The 22,251-nt window shown below is 34.7% G+C and overlaps 1 protein-coding gene across 1 annotated transcript in view; it reads right to left on the reverse strand.

The window, feature by feature from the left end:
* Positions 1 to 6,977: 6,977 nt before the first annotated feature.
* The window catches only part of LOC107586934 (insulin receptor-like), an 88,215-nt gene continuing 72,941 nt past the window's right edge, over positions 6,978 to 22,251 (reverse strand). The window contains exons 4-21 of the mRNA XM_016274498.1: positions 20,359 to 20,498; positions 18,402 to 18,546; positions 18,121 to 18,329; positions 17,914 to 18,040; positions 15,732 to 15,982; positions 13,630 to 13,797; positions 13,354 to 13,552; positions 11,887 to 12,164; positions 11,657 to 11,805; positions 11,133 to 11,289; positions 10,961 to 11,054; positions 10,813 to 10,880; positions 10,388 to 10,617; positions 10,199 to 10,309; positions 9,787 to 9,946; positions 9,573 to 9,702; positions 9,076 to 9,210; positions 6,978 to 8,106 (exon numbers count right to left, since the gene is read on the reverse strand). Of these exons, the coding sequence (XP_016129984.1) occupies positions 7,752 to 8,106; positions 9,076 to 9,210; positions 9,573 to 9,702; positions 9,787 to 9,946; positions 10,199 to 10,309; positions 10,388 to 10,617; positions 10,813 to 10,880; positions 10,961 to 11,054; positions 11,133 to 11,289; positions 11,657 to 11,805; positions 11,887 to 12,164; positions 13,354 to 13,552; positions 13,630 to 13,797; positions 15,732 to 15,982; positions 17,914 to 18,040; positions 18,121 to 18,329; positions 18,402 to 18,546; positions 20,359 to 20,498 (3,106 nt within the window). The 3' untranslated portion in view covers positions 6,978 to 7,751. The remainder of the gene's footprint in view (positions 8,107 to 9,075; positions 9,211 to 9,572; positions 9,703 to 9,786; positions 9,947 to 10,198; positions 10,310 to 10,387; positions 10,618 to 10,812; positions 10,881 to 10,960; positions 11,055 to 11,132; positions 11,290 to 11,656; positions 11,806 to 11,886; positions 12,165 to 13,353; positions 13,553 to 13,629; positions 13,798 to 15,731; positions 15,983 to 17,913; positions 18,041 to 18,120; positions 18,330 to 18,401; positions 18,547 to 20,358; positions 20,499 to 22,251) is intronic.

Consider the following 22,251-nt stretch of genomic DNA (forward strand, 5'->3'; position numbering starts at 1 on the left):
TAGACATTATGAAAGACTCATTATGCATATATTTATTGTGTTATAACAGAGATTTGTGAGATTGCGATGAAATCCAAACCATGCATGCAGCAGCCGCTTGCTTTAGTTAAAAATAAGTGTTCTGTGAATGTTGATGCTTTAATAACAAATATTTATCGGGAGCGTGTATGCTGGGATTTCATAAATTTCATGGAGAAAAAAGTAAAGTAACTAGTAATGTAACTAATTACTTTTGAAATAAAGTAATCAGAACAGTAACGTGATTACTTTTAAAAGGAGTAATCAGTAATCTGATTACATTTTCAGAGTAACTTGCCCAACACTGTTTGGGAGACAAACTATGAGAGTAAATGTTACTCTTAACATTTACTAACACATTATTAAAAATCAAAAGTTAATAGACCCGAGCTGACTTGAACTGTATTTTTTTATTAGCCTACAATGATTAATGAATACTGGAGCAAACTGATCTTTCTTTAACAAAAGTGTTACTGTTTAATACATGATAAACAGGAAAATTCTGTAATTTTTCTGAAAATCATCAACATTTCCACCAGTGTAATTTTTACCACATTTTAGATCGTACCTTCTGATATGGAAATGATGATGGAAATTACATTTTATGGAGAAAAGATGTCAAATGAAGCCAAAAGTTAGGAACAATCTTAATTTGTCATATTTTTACAACAGACTTTCATAGTTAAAGATGTAAGTATAGCGTATACGGTAAGAAAATCTATTCATAAAAGGCATGTCAGAACTTTCCAAAAGTTTTTAATATGATATATTTACGTTTTAAGAGGTGCTTCCTGTGGTGCAAGAAAATAAAACATTTCAGAAAAATAACATACATTTACAGGTTTACAATGTTTTTAAATAACAGCTAAAAACTTTAAATAAATACATTTTAAATCATTTACTCGCCCTTATGTCTTTTCATTAATTAGTTTTCTTTTGGAAAATTAAATGTCAATTTTTGATTTTGGTTGTTCTTTTGCATTTAAGGACTGTTGCCTTTATCTCTCTTAAACGTACACAAATAAACCATTTATTATCTTGGGAACAGACACAACTGCAAGTCATTTCTTTTCTCAATTTTTAATTCATAAATTTCATATAAACAGTTAATTGTTGAATAATTTACACACAGCAAGATTCATTTTCATTCCATTCCAACATTTACTGTACATGTCACTGCTTGGCTTTCCTTGAAAAACTAAAACGGTCTATTCGTACTAGTTAATCATGGCACAGTTTGATCCTGGTCTGGTGGATTTGTTGGTTTGTTTAAATAAGTGACGGTGGTTTCCATATGCAACGTAAATGGCACAAATTCAACCAGCGAGGGGAAAGTTTTGATGGGAAGGTGTGTGTTGGTGATTAAATAACATTTTCTACAATAAAGGAGAATGATGGGACAGAAAAACAGCCGTGGGAACCGTCTATGTGCACAGAGAAAACAAACAAAATGAAACCGCAAGGATAAACGAAACAAACAAAATGATCAAGCGTTCAACTAAACAGAAAATTGTACAGGACAACAGTTGAAAAAAAAAATACACAAGGGCGCTGATTATTTGATGTAGAAACAGGCCAGACAACCTGAAACGCCCATCATATATAAGACCCCAAAAGATGTCAGATTTACAGAAGAAATAAACATTTTACACATTCAATATAAAAAATAAAAAAAAAACTTAAATTGATGCTGTATCTGAGGCTGACATGATGCTTTTTAATCAAAGTTGTTCTCTGTAACCTATGGAGGCTCGTTTCCGCTTAAAAAACAAACAATCAACTCAGATATCAACTCGCATTACAAGATATAAATTCACAATTAAGGAAAATGTCAGAATTACGAGATCTAAACTCAGAATTCTGACTTTTTTCTAGCAATTCCAAGTTATCTCATCTCGCAATTTTTCATACCTCAAAAGTTCATACCTCACAATTCTTCTGATTTAATATTTTATTTCTCGCAATTTGTCGAGTTTGTATTTCGTAATTCTGACTTTATATCTCACAATTCTGAATTTTTTCTCACCATTGTGAGTTTATAATCCTACAAATTTTTTCCACACAATTTGGAATTTGTTTTCAAAATTGCTAGTTTACATCTTGAAAATTGACTTTTCACAATTTAGACTATTTTTTTCTCACAATAGCGGGTATATATATATATATATATATATATAATACAATTCCGATTTGTTTTTCTCAGAATTGTGAGTTTATATCTGAGAATCTCAGAAATGTGAGAACAAAACGTACAATTACATTATATTTTATTTCTCGCAATTTGTCGAGTTTGTATTTCGTAATTCTGACTTTATATCTCACAATTCTGAATTTTTTCTCACCATTGTGAGTTTATAATCCTACAAATTTTTTCCACACAATTTGGAATTTGTTTTCAAAATTGCTAGTTTACATCTTGAAAATTGACTTTTCACAATTTAGACTATTTTTTTCTCACAATAGCGTATATATATATATATATATATATATATAATACAATTCCGATTTGTTTTTCTCAGAATTGTGAGTTTATATCTGAGAATCTCAGAAATGTGAGAACAAAACTTACAATTACATTTTTGTTTTTAATCTCGTGGCGGAAACAAGCTTCCATAGTAGCCTAACCTGTTTGTGTAAGTTCTCAATCATTTCAGATGTCGACTATACCTTTATTTTTGCGTGATTGTATAGCTTATAATAAAGTCTGCAGTGGTCTTTTCCAGTTTTTCACATTGAAAAACAATTGTTTATTCAAACGGTCACCTTCATGAACGTAGAGGAATTGTCCGTATTGTACAAAGAAAAGGGTAACAATTTACAAATACAAAATGCTGACAAAGGATATGCAATCATTTCTTGGATGGCAAACAAGTAGCTGTACATGAAAAAAAAGAAAGAAAATGTCATACAAAGAACATCATTGTAGGCCAAACCTCTGAACGGTTTGTCATCCGATCAGTTTGTGGAGTAAAATCGATGTCATTTATATCTCTGAATCACAGTGTAATGCCATGAATAAAAGACATCACAATTTTATCGAAAAGAAATCTATATACATTGATAATGTTAATTCCGTAATGTACATGAATAGTAAAAGTTTACAGTCAAAAAAAGTAATCGAATCTGCCCTCCCTATTTTGACTAAAAAAATAGAAATTAATATCTCTAAGTGTAATACTTTTTCCTTTTAAAAACAATAAAATACATACAATGCCTTGCACTCGACCTGTTCTGCTTTTCTAGCTTGCTGTAGAAAACCGCATTAGGGTTTTTGCTACTAGGTTATTTAAGGTCATTTATCAAAATGATATTCTCTTAATTTAGACTTTTACACTGGGAGCTGCCAAAGTTGTTGTTTTGGGTAACAGTGAATCAATCGTACGACGTTGGGTGGTTTGTCAAGCCACAAAGCAAGCCTTAGCTTATCCAAGAAGAGACAAGTTCAGCTTAATTAAAAATAAAAGAATATCATTCACATATACCAATACAGTAAAAACCGAGCCAAGCATTGAGCCAAAGATGTGCTAACCTGTCCAGAAATCTGTACAATAGGCTCCAGTATTTTGAGGATGTTGGGTGAAAAACAATCCGGTCCAGGGAGTTTGTTGGCCAGGTTTGGCTGGGAGGATACTTAGGTTTGTGCAAGGCACTATGGATCCACCAGGGGGCGCTCCATTTATTCCCCGAAACACATTTGAGAGGCAACGAAAGATGCGAAATGCTTTAGAGATGCACGACAGGCATCCAAAGGCATCGTTTTTGCAGTTTTCCCATCCGTTTTTCTCGTACGATTAAGCTAGCCGTGGATAAAATTGACGCTCCTCCGATAATCAAAACCCAACGCTCACATCTCCCTGAGGAAAATAAAACTTTTCTATGGCACATAGGATTGTCCGCGAGAGTATTTATGAACGCATGTGTAAGGAGAGGCAGGTGAAGTCCGTGTTTACTATAAACTATGGCATTGATAGAAATTTTCACAGTAGAAAACACATGGAACAAAAAAAAAAGACATTGACAATCACATTTGGTGCAAACAAACCAAAAAAAACAGTGACCAAGTTTTTGTATGTGAAACTACTTAACTCGGGGCATCAGAAAGTTACTGCAGTGAGCGAAGAAGAGCTGTTCACAAATCACAAATGGTTCCCTGTTGAAAAAAACAGCATATGCTGATAGGTATGTTTTGACGCTGGGATGCTGGTTTAAGCTGGTCCTTTGCCAGCACATGACCAGCAAAAGGACCAGCATAAACCAGCAAAGGACCAGCATAAACCAGCAAAGGACCAGCTTAAACTAGCAAAGGACCAGCATAAACCAGCAAAGGACCAGCTTAAACTAGCAAAGGACCAGCATAAACCAGCAAAGGACCAGCTTAAACTAGCAAAGGACCAGCATAAACCAGCAAAGGACCAGCTTAAACTAGCAAAGGACCAGCATAAACCAGCAAAGGACCAGCTTAAACTAGCAAAGGACCAGCATAAACCAGCAAAGGACCAGCTTAAACTAGCAAAGGACCAGCATAAACCAGCAAAGGACCAGCTTAAACTAGCAAAGGACCAGCATAAACCAGCAAAGGACCAGCTTAAACTAGCAAAGGACCAGCATAAACCAGCAAAGGACCAGCTTAAACTAGCAAAGGACCAGCATAAACCAGCAAAGGACCAGCTTAAACTAGCAAAGGACCAGCATAAACCAGCAAAGGACCAGCTTAAACTAGCAAAGGACCAGCATAAACCAGCAAAGGACCAGCATAAACCAGCATCAAAACATACCTAACCAGCATATGCTGTTTTTTTCAACAGGGTTGTACGCCCACTGTAACTACATAGCCTAGCCCAAAAAAATAAACAAATAAAAATCGCAAATTGTTTTGTGGCCGTTTTTGCACAAAAAACTGTGATTCAGTAGTCTCTCAGGAAGTGACTTGAAAGGTTAAATTGAGCTTAAATCACAGAAAACATACATACTAAAATGTTTGCGAATTAACAAGTGGCTTTACGAAAAATATAGTATTATTCAAATAAGTGCTTCATGTAATAGACAAAGAAATAAAACTCTATAATACCTCATTCAGATAAGCAGAGCCAAACAATGTACCGTAAATTAAAAACCAGTTTTTCCGCACACCAAAGGTTGTACCTTAGTGATACTCTTTTTCGTACACTTTTTCATTTGGATAAACTTTCGTTTTATCTCATTTTTCACAACTAAACTGCTCTGCGTATTTCAAACGACTCGAAAGAAAGACATCGCCCGTTAAAGTGAATCTTTGGGTTCTAAGCTTTCTCCAAAATCAAAATCAAATAAAGGAGAGCATGGGAAGTGATCCGTAATCATAATTGCGAGAGAGAACCTCTAGTGGCCGAATTTGGGATTGCGGACATGGTTTTTGCTGCCCCGAAACAAGCCTGTTAAAGAAATTCAAACAACTAAAGAGAGATGCACTTGGCACTAAACCATTTCTAACAACATACTGAGGTAGACTGTGTCCAAACAACCAACAGAAAGACATTAGCGCTAATAAACCAACTGCGTTCGTGACCTCGCCATCTGTTACTCTCTAACAAAAAATAAACAACTAAAGGACTAGTTTTACCCGCCTTAGAGTATTGTAATAAAAGCTAACAGGGATTTACATAATTATGAGGATCATAAAATAAATAAAATATCAATATTTGCCTTTTCAAAGATATGTAATCTTGTTATTTAGGGAAAACATTTTTTTTTCTTCTTTGTAATAGTGTAAGAAAAGCTACAAGCAAGTTTGATTTCTTTGATTCTGCTATGTACATTTAAAATTAAGCCAATGGGACCAAGAAAGGGAACATTTATGTTAAAAGGCTACGGTAAGGTGAGAGCAAGGTGAGAAAAAAAAAAAAAACCTTGAAATGGCAAACACGCTTACTAAAGCTTACGTATGAATTTCAGCCTCGTTCTGTCGTTTCCCTCCCAAACTACCCACAAATAAATATACATAGACACAAATATGCACGCACACACAGGAAATGTGCACATTTTTGATGATGACAAGTAAGATCCAGTAAAAGCGCCATCTCTCTTGCCTCTGGCGATCGGAGAAGGCACAAAGTTGAGGAATTGAGCATCTGCCTACCAAAGCTGTCTGCGTTTTATCTTTAAAGGATTATTTGGGAAAAAGCGGCATCATTCTGACAGAGGAGGAAGTGGTCTTCTTAGACTTCCCTTTCTCAGAACTAGAGCGTAAACATCTTTATTATGCGAAGCCATGCGAGAACTACACTCACTTTTGATACGTTAACAGGTACCGGAGCCTGATCGGGGATAGATTACAGGAATGTTTTAATGATCCAATTTAAATATTACCAGGTCGAATATTTCTGCTGTCGAAAAACGAACAACCTAGAATCCCTCTGTAAAGCATATCTTTCACAATAACATCCTAAATCCTAAATAGTAAATCGAGCCAAAAACAACCTCTCATATCGCATACCTCTCATATAAAACGCTCCGAAGCATTCCCAAAATATTCTCTACAACAGCTTTTGGAATCCCCAAAATGTCACTGAGGAACATCCTACAAAATCCAATTTATGACAGAAAATTTGAATGTTTATTCCCTTGAATTGAGCAATCAAATATTTGTATTTTTAAATAATAATAACAATAATATTTAATTATTGTTATTATTATTATTCCGAAATGAAATCAGTTGAATTTAGGCCAAACCAACAACGCTCCCCACTGTACGCTGGAACATCACTGTGAGTCAACTTGCACGTTAATTAATGAGAGGTTTTTTTTTTTTGGTTAGACATAAAAAAAAACAGCTCATAAAAAGAGACAGTTGCAAAAAATATTGCTTAAGCAAAGCTGATGGAGACATTAGAAAAAGACATTAGAATTATGTACAAAAGTTCAAATGTTGTGAATAGTATATTTAAAATACTGATACTAATCAATATTTAAATATATATACATATATATATATATATATATATATAATCAAATACCCACTATATATCAGAGCAGCAGCTATTGGTCAGTCTGAGGAACTCTTTTGTCCAATTCATAACTGTTAAATATCCTTCAGCCGGTAAAAAGGACACAGGAGTAAAAAGCTCAGAGAAAAAAAAAATAAAGCAAATAAATTAAACCTCATTCACCAGAACACCGTGTGAATATCATCTATGTGAATTCAGGAATTCTCCAGGACAAAATAAAAGTCATTCCTCTACAAAACAAACGTTTGTTCTAAAAGAATATAAGCCATCCCATAGTTCCACACTGTAAAGTCATTGTTCTAAAGAAATTAACACAAGCATTGATAGACACTTCTCTTTTTATAGGCCACTTAATAAAAGGCCACTATCTTAAAAGATTTCCACTTTAAAAAAAAAAAGAGAAAGAGACAGGAAATAAGCATCCAAGGGAGAAGGAAGTGGACTTTGAGGTGACGTAGCCGAAGCAGCTTTTCTGGTTGATTTAGTCATGTTCACAGTTTGCTTTTCCCCACCGCCCAACCAAACTGTCTTGGAAACTTGGCAAAAGTGTAAAAGTGTCAAAAAGCAAATGGTGCGTCGGATGATGGGCGAAATAACGTCCGTTTTCGTTGTAACCATACTAGTGTCGTTGTAACAACAACAGCAACAAAAAAGACCTGAGATCTGTATCTTTAAGGGCCTCTGCAAAAATAATGCAATTAAAAACTTTTCTTAAAAAAAAAAAACGAAGAGAAAAAGCTGAAGCAAATGTTAGGACGGACTAGATCTGGGTAGAGACAGAATTCGGCCGTTTTTCTTTCCACCGTTCATATGCGTATAGGGCACGTGCTCCTCGTAATTGCCCCGTAGGCCCACCGAGGGGCCGTTGTCTCTACTGAGGCTCTCCTCGCGTTGGGAATAGGATGAGGGGTCCAGTGGTATGCTCTCCATGTTCTCGAAGTCCATGTCGAAGTCCTCGCTCTCAGGAGGTTTGTTCTCCTCGCTATAGAAGAAGGAGACCTCTTGGAAAGTAGGATGCAGGTCTTCCATGATCATCTCAATGATCTCGAGGAAGGTGGGCCGCATCTTCGGGTTATACTGCCAACACATCTGCATGAGGTTGTGCCTGAGAGAAGAGTTAGAGCGAGAGAAGACAATCTTAAACCACATAAACCTCATTCTCCATGTCTCCATGATGGGTACAGAAACAAGAATGTATTTTTTTTTCATTTGTCAGATTGTTACATTTAATCAATAAGTTAAATTAGAACAATAAGATAAGAAGCTGCATCTTAAGTGGCATTTAGATGTATTTATCTTGAAAGTGAGTGACATACTCGATATTGTCAGATACAATATTATCATAGAAGACAAATATAGTACAAATATAGTACAATATCATACATACTTGTTTTGAACTATAGAAAAATATCTACGTGGCTTGTTTTCTACTGAAAGATCAGATTATATTGCATTTTGGATAGGGATATACCAAAAAAACAAACAAACAAAAAAAACCTTCGAGATCGAAATCGTTGACTGAAACAACGCCGAAAAACGAAATCATGAACAGCATAAGTTCAAATACCCAGTAACCCAAATTTAAAAAATATTTGCACTTGTTTTGGATACTAACAAGGAACGTCAACAGCAAAACTTACTTAGTCAACCAAGAAAGGACTGACATGCTTTCTTGCTGAAAAGATCAGGATACATTGAGTTTTCAATTGTGATGCACTAAATTTCAGAAACCAGAAATATTTGGTTGAAAAAGCAAAAAAGAACGTCATTATCACTTTCAGCCAAAATGGCTTTGGAGACTGAAATCATTAACTAAAATAATGCTGAATAACTTTACTACTTCTGGTTTATCATCTAAGAACACAAAAAAAATACATGATAGCATGGTTTCAATTAACTCTTTTTTTTTTTTTACCTAAATAACCTAAATTCACTAAATTTGGATACTGGAAGCCCAAAATTGACATCAACAGGTTTCTTAACTTGCTAAGCCATTCAAACTTACTTGGTCAACCAGCTACAAATGATGGTCTAATATGGTCTTAGCAAGGTTTATCTCTACATCGGTACTTACATTCTCTCTGGACAGTTCTCTGGTCTGTCCAGGTAGCCTCCGTCCATGACAAACTTGAGCACTTGCTCGTTGGACAGTCCCTGGTAAGGCTGCTCGGCAAGCGTGTTGATCTCCCATAATACCACTCCAAAAGACCTAAGAGTCAACAGAATTTTTATTACAGCACTGCCAGCTCATTATGCTGGGTGTGTATTTATTTTGGTGGACCCTCTGTCTTGTAACCCAAGAATGTCCAATCCTGCTCTTAGAGGGCCAATGTCAACCAGCTTCAACACACTTGCTTGGAAATTTATAGTAATCCTGAAGACCTTGATTAGCTGGTTCAGGTGTGTTTAACTCTGCAAGATAATGGCCCTCCAAGAACAGGATTGGATCAGGTCTCAGGTCTCAAAAGGACTAGCAAAGCACTTCTTGACTAGCTTCTTACATGGGATCTGAATGTTCTTCTAGACACCTGGTTAGCAAATAATTACAAAGAAACCCCAAAATATACCCACCAGCAGTCTGAGTGAGCAGTGAAAACGCCATCTTTTAGGGACTCTGGGGCCATCCATCTGACAGGCAATAAGCCCTTTCCACCCTTGCGATAGTAATCAGTCTCATAGATGTCTCGTGTCATACCAAAATCTGCAACAAAAAAGCTAAATCAAGATTTTTCGTCCTTCGAATCCTGAGTTTCACACTAAATATGCTTGATTCTGGTCTTCTTACCTCCAATTTTCACAGTGAGATCTGCAGCCACCATGCAGTTTCTGGCAGCGAGGTCTCTGTGGACGAACTTCTTGGCGTTGAGGTACGCCATGCCATCTGCTATCTCAGCTGCCATTTGGATCATCTCCTTCAGGGTTGGCGGTGGACGACCTGGGTTATTCTGTTAAAAAAACCCCAATTGAAATCAATGGTCACAGCTACAGGCTACTGTTAACTATTGATTGTGATGTTTCATAGACCCACACAGCCCTTGAAGATAAAGGAAAACTGGATTATTTAGCATCAAATGACTGCATGTGGCCCATTTTACTGTTACAGCATCCTCAAGTGAGGTGCAATGAAATTGGGGGCTCGTCCGGGATACAACAATTGGGGACTGGGCTCATTCTACATCAGGAATATGAAGACTTACCTCAGAATCAGGTCTCAGGCTACGGAGGTAGCTTTTCAGATCTCCGTGTGTCATCAGTTCCATGACGACCAATGTCGGTTGCCCCTTAGATACCACACCGAGTAAGCGGACCTAGGCGAACACGTTGAACATTTAGACAAGGTTGTTTTTGCCTTGATTATTTTGGTTCTCCAGGTTATCCACACTCACCACGTGATGGCAGCTAAAGGCTTTCATGACCGAAGCCTCGTTGAGGAACTCAATCCTCTCGCGCAGGCTCGCCGACTCGTTGACGGTTTTAACGGCCACTCGCATCTCCGGTTCGCCCTTCACGATGTCTTTAGCGATGCCTTCGTACACCATTCCAAACGATCCCTGACCGAGCTCTCTCAGAACACTGATCTTCTCCCGAGGCACCTCCCATTCGTCTGGGATGTACACTACAAATACACAAATTCAATAATTATAATTTATTTTTTTACCTTTCAACAAAAAAAAAAGCAAATTGAAAGCTATAAAATAAAACAAAAGGGGTAAATATTAGCTAAAATAAGCACAAGGGTATTGACAATAACATTAGTTCACAATCTTTCATTATCAATTTAATGAAGTGGATTACATCTATAATATCTTACCATCATTTGCACTTATATACTCTGGGTTCGAGGAAGCAATCAGTGGACCAGTCGGTCCTTCAGTTTGTCTGAGGGAAAAGATATTTATAAATGAGAGCATGGTCTAGATGATAAATAAGGACTTTATTTAAGAGTGTCTAACACATACTTCTTCCTAAGGACAATGAAGACTGTACTGGCCAGAAACAGCAGTACAATGAAGCAGATAAGCGGGCCGATGATGACTTTCATGTTCATATCCCCTGAAAAACATGCATATTAGAGACCATAGTGGCCAAAACAACAGTAAAAAAAAAAGTAATACATACAGTGAAGCTTACTGTCTTGAACAAAGAAGTATGCAGGCTCCGTCCAGGAGCCGTTACTGGCCAGCGAAGTGGCACGTATTCTCACACTGTAATTCCCAGGATGCCCTACTCGTAATCGATAGCCGTACATTTTTTCATAAGCGATTCTGGACACACAGATTTGATCCTCCTGAGGAAAAAATAAAGAAAAATATATACACCTTCTTGAACAAATGAATTTTTAAAATATATAATTGTATAATATTTTAAATACAAATACTTTAAAATGCATACATATTTAAATACATTAAGTACTAAAAATATTTTACGTTTTTAAATACCTAAAAATGTTTATTTTCCAAAAATATGAATGACTAAATATTTAATTATTGTATACGTTTTGGTCTATTTTTTAATATCTAAAAATATAAATGTTTAAATAAATAAAAATATTTATTCAACAATATATAGATAAAATACAGAAAAATTATAATATAAAAGATAAAATATACACATATTAATATGTGCAAATTTCTTAGAATTAATTGAACACCTACATAATTATCTGACATCCTCATGTATTTGACTTCATACAGTATGATCATGCCATTGGGTGCTTTTGGCTCCTGCCATTTGATGTAGACAAATTCCGGTTCATCGGGAAAAAATTCGTGAGTCACTTGCCCAACGATCTTGTCAGCTTTTACTAAGAACACAAATGGAAGATGACACATTAGAGCATGAATCCAAACCAAAACAACAGAAAAGAGTGGCCCGGCGGTCTTACGTTCAGGCAGGGTGCGGGCGTTGACGTATGTCGGCATGCTGCAGCGGTTCGGATCCGTGGGATGGTTGCAGGCCTGGATCTCGATCTGGTAGCTGGTGAAGTGGACCAGGTTGGAGATGACCATGAACTCTTTGGAGTTGGTTTTGAATACCATCTTCTGACTCTCATCCTTCTCTGGGTTTGACGTGGTGGAAAAGTTGGGCAGGCTGGATAATGTGCTTGCAAAATTAGGCAAAGAAGCATTGGCCACGCCAACTGAGCGCCGCCGTCGGTGGGGTCTGCGGGTAAAAGTGAAGACTACGTTTCAGTCGTAGCCATTGGACCAAAATAAACACCCAATGATTTTAGTTCTAATGCCACATAATGAAGAGCAGATAAATGTGTGTAAGTAATGCTTTATTTATAACTTCTGCCAGAGAATAATGGGAAATGTTTAGCAACGATGTCTGTCTTTGATAAGTAGTAGTAAGAAATATATGCATTAATATTCATTCCATTGCAAGATTTATTTATTTTTTCTCTGCTAAAATAAATAAAAATTGATGTAAACGTTATATTTGCATTCAAGTTTTTTTTGTTGATGATTTCTTTGAGTAACTGCATAAAGATGGCAAATTTTATTTCCAAGATTGTGAGTGTGTGTATATATATATATATATATATATAATTTTAATAATTAATAACATTCCAAGTTTTTTGTTTTTATATTTTGATGTAAAACTGAAGCATGTAAAAGTTCTTCTGTCTAATGTGAATATATTATTTGAATTTTATTTCCAAAATTACATATTTATATTTTAAAGTAAAATTAGAGACTATAAAACATTAATTAAAAAAATCATGTAAATGTGTTATACATTTGATTCCAGTGCTTTGAAAATTGTTGTCATCTGACTGTCTTTGATTAATTGGATAAAGATGCCGCATTTTCTTACCAGAATTTTACTTAAATTACGTCAATTTCATTTATACTTAACTTTTTAATTTACTATAATACAGAAGTATAAAATACAATATAAATAAAAACTAGTACCAAACCAAATAAAATAAACAATCTTGGACTGATTAAACTGCAGTGTGGCCGATGCAAAGCAATTAACCAGAAGATGACGCTATAGACCCTTGATGTTCAACAGCTCAGAACCCATTTAATATTAGAGCGATCTATTGACTGGAGATATATATTTAACTAATCCAACTGAAATAAAAACTAAACTGAAATAAATTAAACCTAAATAGTAATATTTAAAAAAATGATAAAAACGACAAAAGGACATAAAATTATTAAAAATGTAGCTAAAATGAACTGAAATTAAAATAAAAAATGAAAATAATAAAATAACTTACAAATTTCATATTAAAATCTAAAATAAAACATAACATTTTTATTACATTATTTATCATCTATGGTATATCATTATTCCGGTGTGTCATGATGACATTCGTCTTCACACAAGCGTTGTGTACCTGGGTTCAAACACTTCATTATGGAGGTAGTTCTCAAAGGTCTTGCGGAACTCAGTCTCTTCGGCCTCCTTCTTCAGCTGCGTCTCTGTTTTGGGACAGGCGCAGCCGCGCCCCTTCTGGTCGGGCACCTCGGTTTGGTTCCACTTCTGGTCTTCTTCGATGTCGTGGTGCGTCGGCGTATGGGACGGCACTTTCATCCCTGTTTGGAGAGAAAGAGGACATAACCTTAATAAGCAGTTGTGCTGTGGGCTTACAGACGCTTTGATTGATCAGGACCTTGCTGGCAGTAGTCGAACTTGTAGTGCGTGATGTCCTCATCCTGCTTCTGGCAGTAGACAATGTAGTGGGTGATGTTGCCATTGGGGTCGGAGGGCGGTTTCCACTTGAGAATGATCTCGGAGGAGGAGTTGGACCAGGAAATGGGGTCCAGTGGTACCGAGGGTCCTGTTACACGTCAGAAACAGAGCAGGAAAATGTCGCTTCAGCTTTCTGTTCTCAGATAACAAGCTTTCACGAGTCATTTCATTCACAGCACGCTACAGGGCTGATGGACTGACAACAATTGAGAGGAAACTGTTGCTTAACATGTACACACACTGTTTCCCATTCATTAACTGGACTGTGGCGGCCCGCCTCAGTCTAATCTGTCCTGCCAGAGTTTCATAATAAACCCAAAATATATTTAAACTTCTCATTGTAACATAAAAGCTCTTTAACGCGGTTTTGCGCCATTGCTTTGGCAAAGTATCTGACAAACGAACTAAAACCAAAAGCGCAATATGGCTTTATCAAGTCTGTTTGTATTGCATGTTTCAAAGCAAAGCTGTGTGAGTTAAGGCTGTGACGGTGGCAGATTTTTACCACCGCGGTGATAGGCTATATATATATAATTAATTAGTTATATATGTAATTTATGTATACTAGGCTATAGAACTCATGATGCCATCTACACTGGATGCGGCGCAACATGACATGACAAATCCCGACACGAGTTCAAATGTCCTGTGTAGACACTATAAAGACTCAACCTGTTGCGACGCGGCGGTGTCGTGTCCGGTATACACACGGTTCACTGTTCCGCTGTCAAGCAAGCGGGCGCATTAACTCCTCACCTGCATTTCATTTATCGCGGTCTTGTATCTCGTCTTGTATTTGGCCAGTTTGGAGAAAGCCTCACCAAACTTGACCAGCCAGGCGTTTGATCACGGGAACTTGAAGACACTTGTACAAACGCGGATGGGTGACATGAATGGAGACGGCTCCAGATCGGCGATTTGTAATTTGTGAATTAGGCTACCATAGACTTATAGTCTAAATTAAATTCGTATTATGCATGTTATAGAGTGCGTGACGTCACATGCACTATTGCTGGTGGCCCGGTTGTCATGGCGACCGTCATGTGATTAATCACGATTATACGTTTGACAGCACTAATTATAAAATAATTATATGTATAAAATTAATATATAATATAATAATATCATACAATTATATGTATAATTAATGTTTTATATATATATATATATATATATATATATATATATATGAATAAAATATGTATGCATGTAAATATAATTATATATTTATTCATTAAAAATGTAAAAAATAAAAAAAATTTACTATATAAAATTCACTATTTTACAAACAAAATGCTAATTTACATTACAATTACAAAACACAAAACAATTATATGTATATAATTCATGTGTAATGCATATATTTTTTATGCATATGTATATATTATATATTTAGTTTTATTATAATTGCATAATTTACTATTTTATAAATAAATGTACATGAAAATATAATACAATTATACGTACTTAGAAAAGTAATCTGTGCTTTTATGCATATAAATATATATACATTTTATGCATGTATATCTATACTATTTATATTATAAAATTTACAATCAATTCTATTATAATTGTAATACAATTATAGCCATTATATTTTATTGAAAAAATATACGTGTATAAAATTAACAAGCTTTTTTTCCCCCAACCTGTATTATATGTTTGATCGTATAATATACACACCACCAAATATACATTTACAGTTTTTTAGGCGAGAATGTAGCTGTTTAAACTTCAAATATGCAGTTTATTTTAAATTATTCGAAAATTTGGTTTGACGACAGAGAAATGTTATTTTTTTCTTATTCAATGGAAGCCAATAGGGACCATCAACTGTTTGGTGACCAACATTCTTCAAAATATCTTCTTTTGTGTTCAACAAAATCAAGAAACTCATACTGGTATGGAACAATATGAAGAGTACATGATGATATGACTTTTATTTTTAGGTAAACTGTCCCTTTAAGAACCAAATAATGAAAAGAAGCTTCTGCTATACGTTTCGGAACGGCTGTGACTTACGTGTGGCGTTGGTTCGGACGTAGATGATCTCGCTCTTGGCCCCGCGGACGAGGTGGTCGTCAGAGGCGGCGAGTTGGGTTTTGACCATGACGGCGTACTGGGTCCAGGGCTTCAGAGGCATGATGAGGAGACCCGGCTCGCTCTGGCCTTTGCCCTCGGAGCCGCGTTCAGGAGGCTCCACGTCTGCAATCGCCCAGCTGTTAGAGCCACAGGCATCCTGCCCGTCGTATTCAGTCACATTCTTATAAGGACTGAACAGGAAGAGACAATGTTACACAGTACTTCAATGTACTTTCATAGATGATCTCATTCACACATGTAGGTTTTTAACTGTTTTAACTCATTTAAATGTTACAGCAGATTAGCAATAAATTAAAAAGCTGATAAAAATGAAAACAATTAATTAATTTATATACTATACAGACATATATACACATTTATACACACACACACACACACACACACACACATATAAATATATATATATATATATATACACATATACATGAGAAGTGTTAGAAATGATCAAATTCAACATTTTATGTAATTTTATTAATTACATTTATTATGTTTATTAATTAATTGTTCAGGTTGTAAATGGCATTCTTTCAATGTTTGAAACAATTATTATAATATATATTTGATAGTTTTACTAACCAATTATAATTATGATCAAAACACAGTGTTTTAACTATTTCAAGTTTAACATAATTGCAAAAATAACTAGGATATGGAACAAGTTGAACTTGAACTAATTCTAATTAAATATAATAATTAGTGCAGTCAAACGATTAATCGCGATTAATCGCATACAAAATAAAAGTTTTTGTTTGCATAATATGTGTGTATACTGTGTATATTTATTATGTATATATAAAGACACACACATAGTATATATTTTGAAAATATGTACATGTATTTATATCTGTGTTTATATTCATAAAATTAATATTATAAATAATGTGTATATTTATTATGTATATATAAAGACACACACATATAGTATATATTTTGAAAATATGTACATGTATTTATATCTGTGTTTATATTCATGAAATTAATATTATAAATAAATATATTTAATATATAAACATAACATGTTTTTCTGAAATATATATAAATGCATGTGTATTTATATATACATAATAAATATAAACTGCATGCATACATATATCATGTAAACAAAAACTTTTATTTTGTATGCGATTAATCGCGATTAATCATTTGACAGCACTAATAATAATATATAATCGACTTTTACTATTATACCATTTAAAATTTGTAATGCTCTCTACTTTAAAGCAGCTTTAAAAAGACGTATAAAAGGGTAGGAAATAGAAAAAGTTTTATTAATGAATTATAATTTAAATATATTATATAATGACATATTATATAATTATATTACAATGATATTAATATAAATATATAATATTAAATAATTTTATTAGCCAAATTTAACACTTTTGAAAAACAGCATTCTCATGCTTTTATTGTTTAAAGTCGTTTACAAAAGTAGGACATGGAACAACAATTCTTCTAATTAAATATATCAAATATCACATTTTACTCTTAACTAATATATATAAAATAGTATTTTACTGCTTTTAAGTTCTAAGTAATTAAAAAAAATAAAACCAAGCAAGACAGAACAATATAATATTAATTAGTTATATGTTAATAGTAATAAAAAAGTAAAGAAAAATAAAGCTAACTGGTCATATAATTAGTCATAGGTAACTAGTCCAAATATACAAACAAAATAATGCTAACCAAGCAAGACATAGAACAACATTTATATTAATTAAACAAAAATGTAAAATAGTATGTTAATAGTAGTATTAAAAAAGTAAATAAAATAAAAGGTATAAGTAGTCATAATCCAAGCATACACACAAAAGAAAACTATTTAAACAAGCAGGTCACAGAACATTTATATTAAGTATAGTTAAATAAATAGCAGAAATAATTTTTCAATATTAGTATTAAAATACAAGTGAAAACAAAAATAAAACTAATCATCACATGCACAAAATAATACTATGTACAAGTAAAAGAAATAAAAATTACAATTAAACTGAAATTAATCAATCAAAATACAACCTCAATTAAAAATAAATAAATCTGCAAATAAAATGTTATTTTTCAAAACATATGAAAATATTAAAGCAATCGTAACACTCACGCTTCCTTGTAGAAGACCATGAATCCCAGCAGGTCTCTGAAGTCCGAGGGCCAGAACGCTTGCCACTTAATGAGGATTTTGTCAGATGTCGTACGGATTTGCGTAAAATGAAGAACTTGGTTTTCACCTGGAAGAGAGGACTGATAATCAGATCTGGTTTGACGTAAAGCTCAAGCTGCACTGAAACCAAAGTGTGGCAGGTCTTACAGAAGGCCAGGTCTGCATACGCCGGGATGTTGATGTCGTTCTTCCTGTGCTTGGTCCCGGTCACTTCCTCCATCCGGAGGATCTCAGACTTACAGAGCTTGGAGTTGTAGCCGAAGTACATCCTGCCGTTGAGGACGGTGAGGTTGTGTTTGTTCCAGTCCCACAGCTGTCGCAGGTTCTGGTTGTCAAAGGCATTGAAAGAAAAGTTCCTGCGAAGATCAGAAACAGCAAAGTAAGCAAGCTGTAAGCTCAGCGCTAGAGCTCGGCGGCGTCTTACGTACTGGTTCTCCAGCGTTTCTCCGCGAATGACGCGCAGCTTGCGGAGGAAGGAGAGCGAGACGAGAGCGTAGGCTCTGCGGATGCTCAGGTAGCCCGTGATCTCCTCCAGCTGACCCAGACTAGACTCCAGCTCGGCCGCGATATTGTCTGAGGAACACAAGATGTGTCTTCATATGCGCCAGGGACTTCACATACTTCATTTCACGCATACACATACTGATACTTATTACTGTATGTGCTAAAAAGATATTACATGACTATTTGAAATACTGATTGGTCAAGCATAGCACTCAGATATTTCAAATCGTTTTATATAATGATGCTCAACGGTATATTTGACTTATTATTTAATACTTTTTTTATTTTCAAAAATATATCATTTTATACCCATTTTAATTATTTGGGTTCATTTGACATTTCATTTGTATAATTATTTATATTTAATTCATTTAAAATGTTATATGTTATATGTTATTAATGTAAATGTTTTTTTTTTTTGTTCAAACGAACAATTGACTTTTGTATTTATGATATTGTTTACTATTTTTATGTTAATAAATATAGAGAATAGCATTTATACTTGTATACATTTAGAAAAATAATATTTACATAACGTATAACTGAACAATAATTAATTAATAACAATGCATGTAAAAAAGTTATTAAATAAAAATGTCATACTTTCTAATACTTCTCATTATATGCATGTACTGTATATACATCAAATAAATATTTTATTTTATATCTATTCTATGTATTTGGGTTCTTATTCTGTTGTCTACTTATAATTAATTTAAATTTATTTATTATATATTAAATTAAATTTATAAAATGAAAATTTTAAACGTACGATAAAATTGATTAATACATTAGTGCTGTCAAATGATTAATCATGATTAATGGCATCCGAAATATGTTTTTGTTTATGTAATATACGTGTGTGTACTGAGTATATTAATTGTATATATAAATACACACACATACAGTATATTTAAAAAAAATATTTACATGTATATATTTATATAATTTATTATATATAAATATATTTTATATACAAATATAACATATTTTTCTTAAATATATACATGCATGCGTGTATTTATATATACATACAATTAATATACACAGTACATCCACATATATTATGTAAACAAAAACTTTTATTTTGAATGTGATTACTCGCGATTAATCGTTTGACAGCACTAAAATGTATTTTTACACTTACAGTTCAAAAAGTTTGCACAATAAAATGTTTTTATTGTTTGTTAAATAAAACATTACCATTCTTAGTATTTTGAAAACTAACTAAAAAGGCAAAATAAATATTACAAAATATGAAAAACGACTATGCATGTAAATACAATATCTACAATATCTATAATTTATAATCTGTAATTTAACATTTTAATCATTTTAATATATTTCTAATTTTAAATATATTTTTAATAAATATATACAATATTTTAATGTTATTTAAAATAAAAATAATTTTGTGTGTTTAATGGTTGGACCCATTTAATATTTATATTTGCGGTTGTCTAATTATTAATATTTAATTGATTTAAAATTCTATATTATGTTATTAATATAAATGTGTTTTTAAATGATGTTCAACTAATAATTAACTTATGTATTTCTATTAGTGTTTACTATTTTATTTTTTATAAATATATAAAAGTATACATTTTATTTCCTATTTATAATAAATCTCTGTTATTTATTTAAAATGTTATGTGCTATTTTGTATTTTAATAACAAGTAAATCTTACAGAAAGGAAAATTTCACATAACTTGCACAATAACCATTTTATGCATCTATATAAATAAAAAATGACAATTCTTAACATTCTGAAATAATATTACTTAACAATATTAATATTTAAAACAATACCTTAAAAAAAAGACAACATGCAGGTAAATACAATCAATATGCTTGCATTTCGAATGTAAAATACTCACTTCCTTTGCTGATCTTGATGGTCAGACTGCCGTTGAGCACCGTACAGCCGCGCAGAGCTTGAGCGGCGGTGACAGAGTCCACCGTCTTCACCCCCGTACACAGTTTGGGACACCGACCGGTGCACGGTGTGCAGTTCAACCTGAATGAATGACAGCGACGGGTTTGAATCAAGAACGAAGTCTCAAGACGCTCAAAGCCAATAAGCATCGCTTTATGCATGCATTCGCCACGATGTCAGCAGCTGGCAGCACTTTTCGAGATTGCGATTGCCTCGGGGACAAACATATTGTTCCCTGCCCGCTGAAGTCTCATGTCACCTGTGCGGTTGTCATTGTTGTGTTTGGAACGAGCCCAAACGTGCTAGAATAGATTGTGTGCTGCAATGCAGCAGTGCATCTGAATGGAAAGGGTCAGCGAGGGCACAATCCCCACTGAGACTCAACTAAATACCACGAATAGCTGCGTTGGCTTTGAAGTACGCGACCTCCGCATGCATCCCGTATGAAGACACGACTCTGGAGACGAGGCCTTTTGATGCAAGAATCGGCAATTGCGCTGAAAGATGCTGTGGAACCATCTAATCGTGGAACGGGAATGTGATGAATCCCTGCGGCGCAGAGCGTTTGTGTAATTCTGTTGCTTAATTTGATCACTTTTTAACAAAACGAGAGAGTAACGTTACGTAATCGCGCTTGAATCTTGCTGAAATGTTGCAGGAGTGAGTGGGAGGGGAATTCGCAGCTATTTGTCTAAATTCATTTAGAGTTTCAACATTGAGATTTCAGCTTTCTTTCTTCTCTGATTCCACTAAAAACAAGTCAAAAACTGTAAGGGAAAAAAGAAAATAAGCGTCTTAAACTACACATTGTCATTTGATTCATAAGTTGTTAACTGTATGTGTTTGATCCACTCACATTCGTAAGAGTTGTTTGTTCAGGAATCTGATTCAGTGGTCGCGCTGTACGTTTTTGATTGACTACAAAGAATCAGCTGTTGAATCACTTGTTTGAATCATATTGAACTGGTACAAAAACACTTCACAGCATCACGCATTTCAGGAATTAATTTAATTGAAAACCCACAGAAATGCTCAGCAGTTCATTCTCAAATGAGCGTTTTCTCTCTTAGGTTTTTCAGCTCATAAACTCACTCTTTAAGTCCCTTTCCAGTTTTGGAGATCCAAGCCACGCAGACTCGTTTCAAATGCACACCGACGCCGTGAACCCACGGTTTTTAGATTTTAAGCCCTTCGAACGACATTCACGTGCCGCTGAATTTTCGTTCACACTGCTTTGTCTTCTCCTTCGGAAAATAACAGCGGGGGAAGGATGGGGCGCCCAGTTACGAAACGGGACTCACTGCCGCATGACTGCCTCTCACAAAGGTGAAAGGTGGCCGGATGAGAAAAACAAGCCAATGACGTCGCTTCAAAACAAAATTCCTGGAAAACCGAGATCCCATCAAGCTTCCACAACTGCAACGCTCCGACGTGGAGACAAAGGAATCAAAAGGCCAGTGAAACGGCCACCTTTTTAAAGCCCCCCGAGACCCCAGCGAACGCAAACAAAGGCTGCCATTGTTCCCGCGAGGCTGCGTTTTACTCCCGTTCGCAGGGTTAATTCTCTGTTTATTATGTGTGCGTTAATAATTCCCACACATGAAGCTGGACGTGCAAACCAGCATGTGCGCAAGCTTCCGGACATTCCCAGGCAGCCAAACGGACTCGGGCTCAAAAAAAGGGCCGCTAGTGTCGCTTTCAGTCACGGAATGTTGTTTTGGTTTGGCTCATTATACTTCCGCTTAGCTTGACAAATTCAGCCCGACTGCAAATGACTCGGTTGGAATAATCAGGGTGGCATTTTATCACGCTCTCAACACTCGACACCGGCCAT

Source organism: Sinocyclocheilus grahami, unplaced genomic scaffold (assembly GCF_001515645.1).
Source record: "Sinocyclocheilus grahami isolate Dianchi unplaced genomic scaffold, SAMN03320097.WGS_v1.1 scaffold87.1, whole genome shotgun sequence".
In the NCBI taxonomy this organism is placed as follows: domain Eukaryota; kingdom Metazoa; phylum Chordata; class Actinopteri; order Cypriniformes; family Cyprinidae; genus Sinocyclocheilus; species Sinocyclocheilus grahami.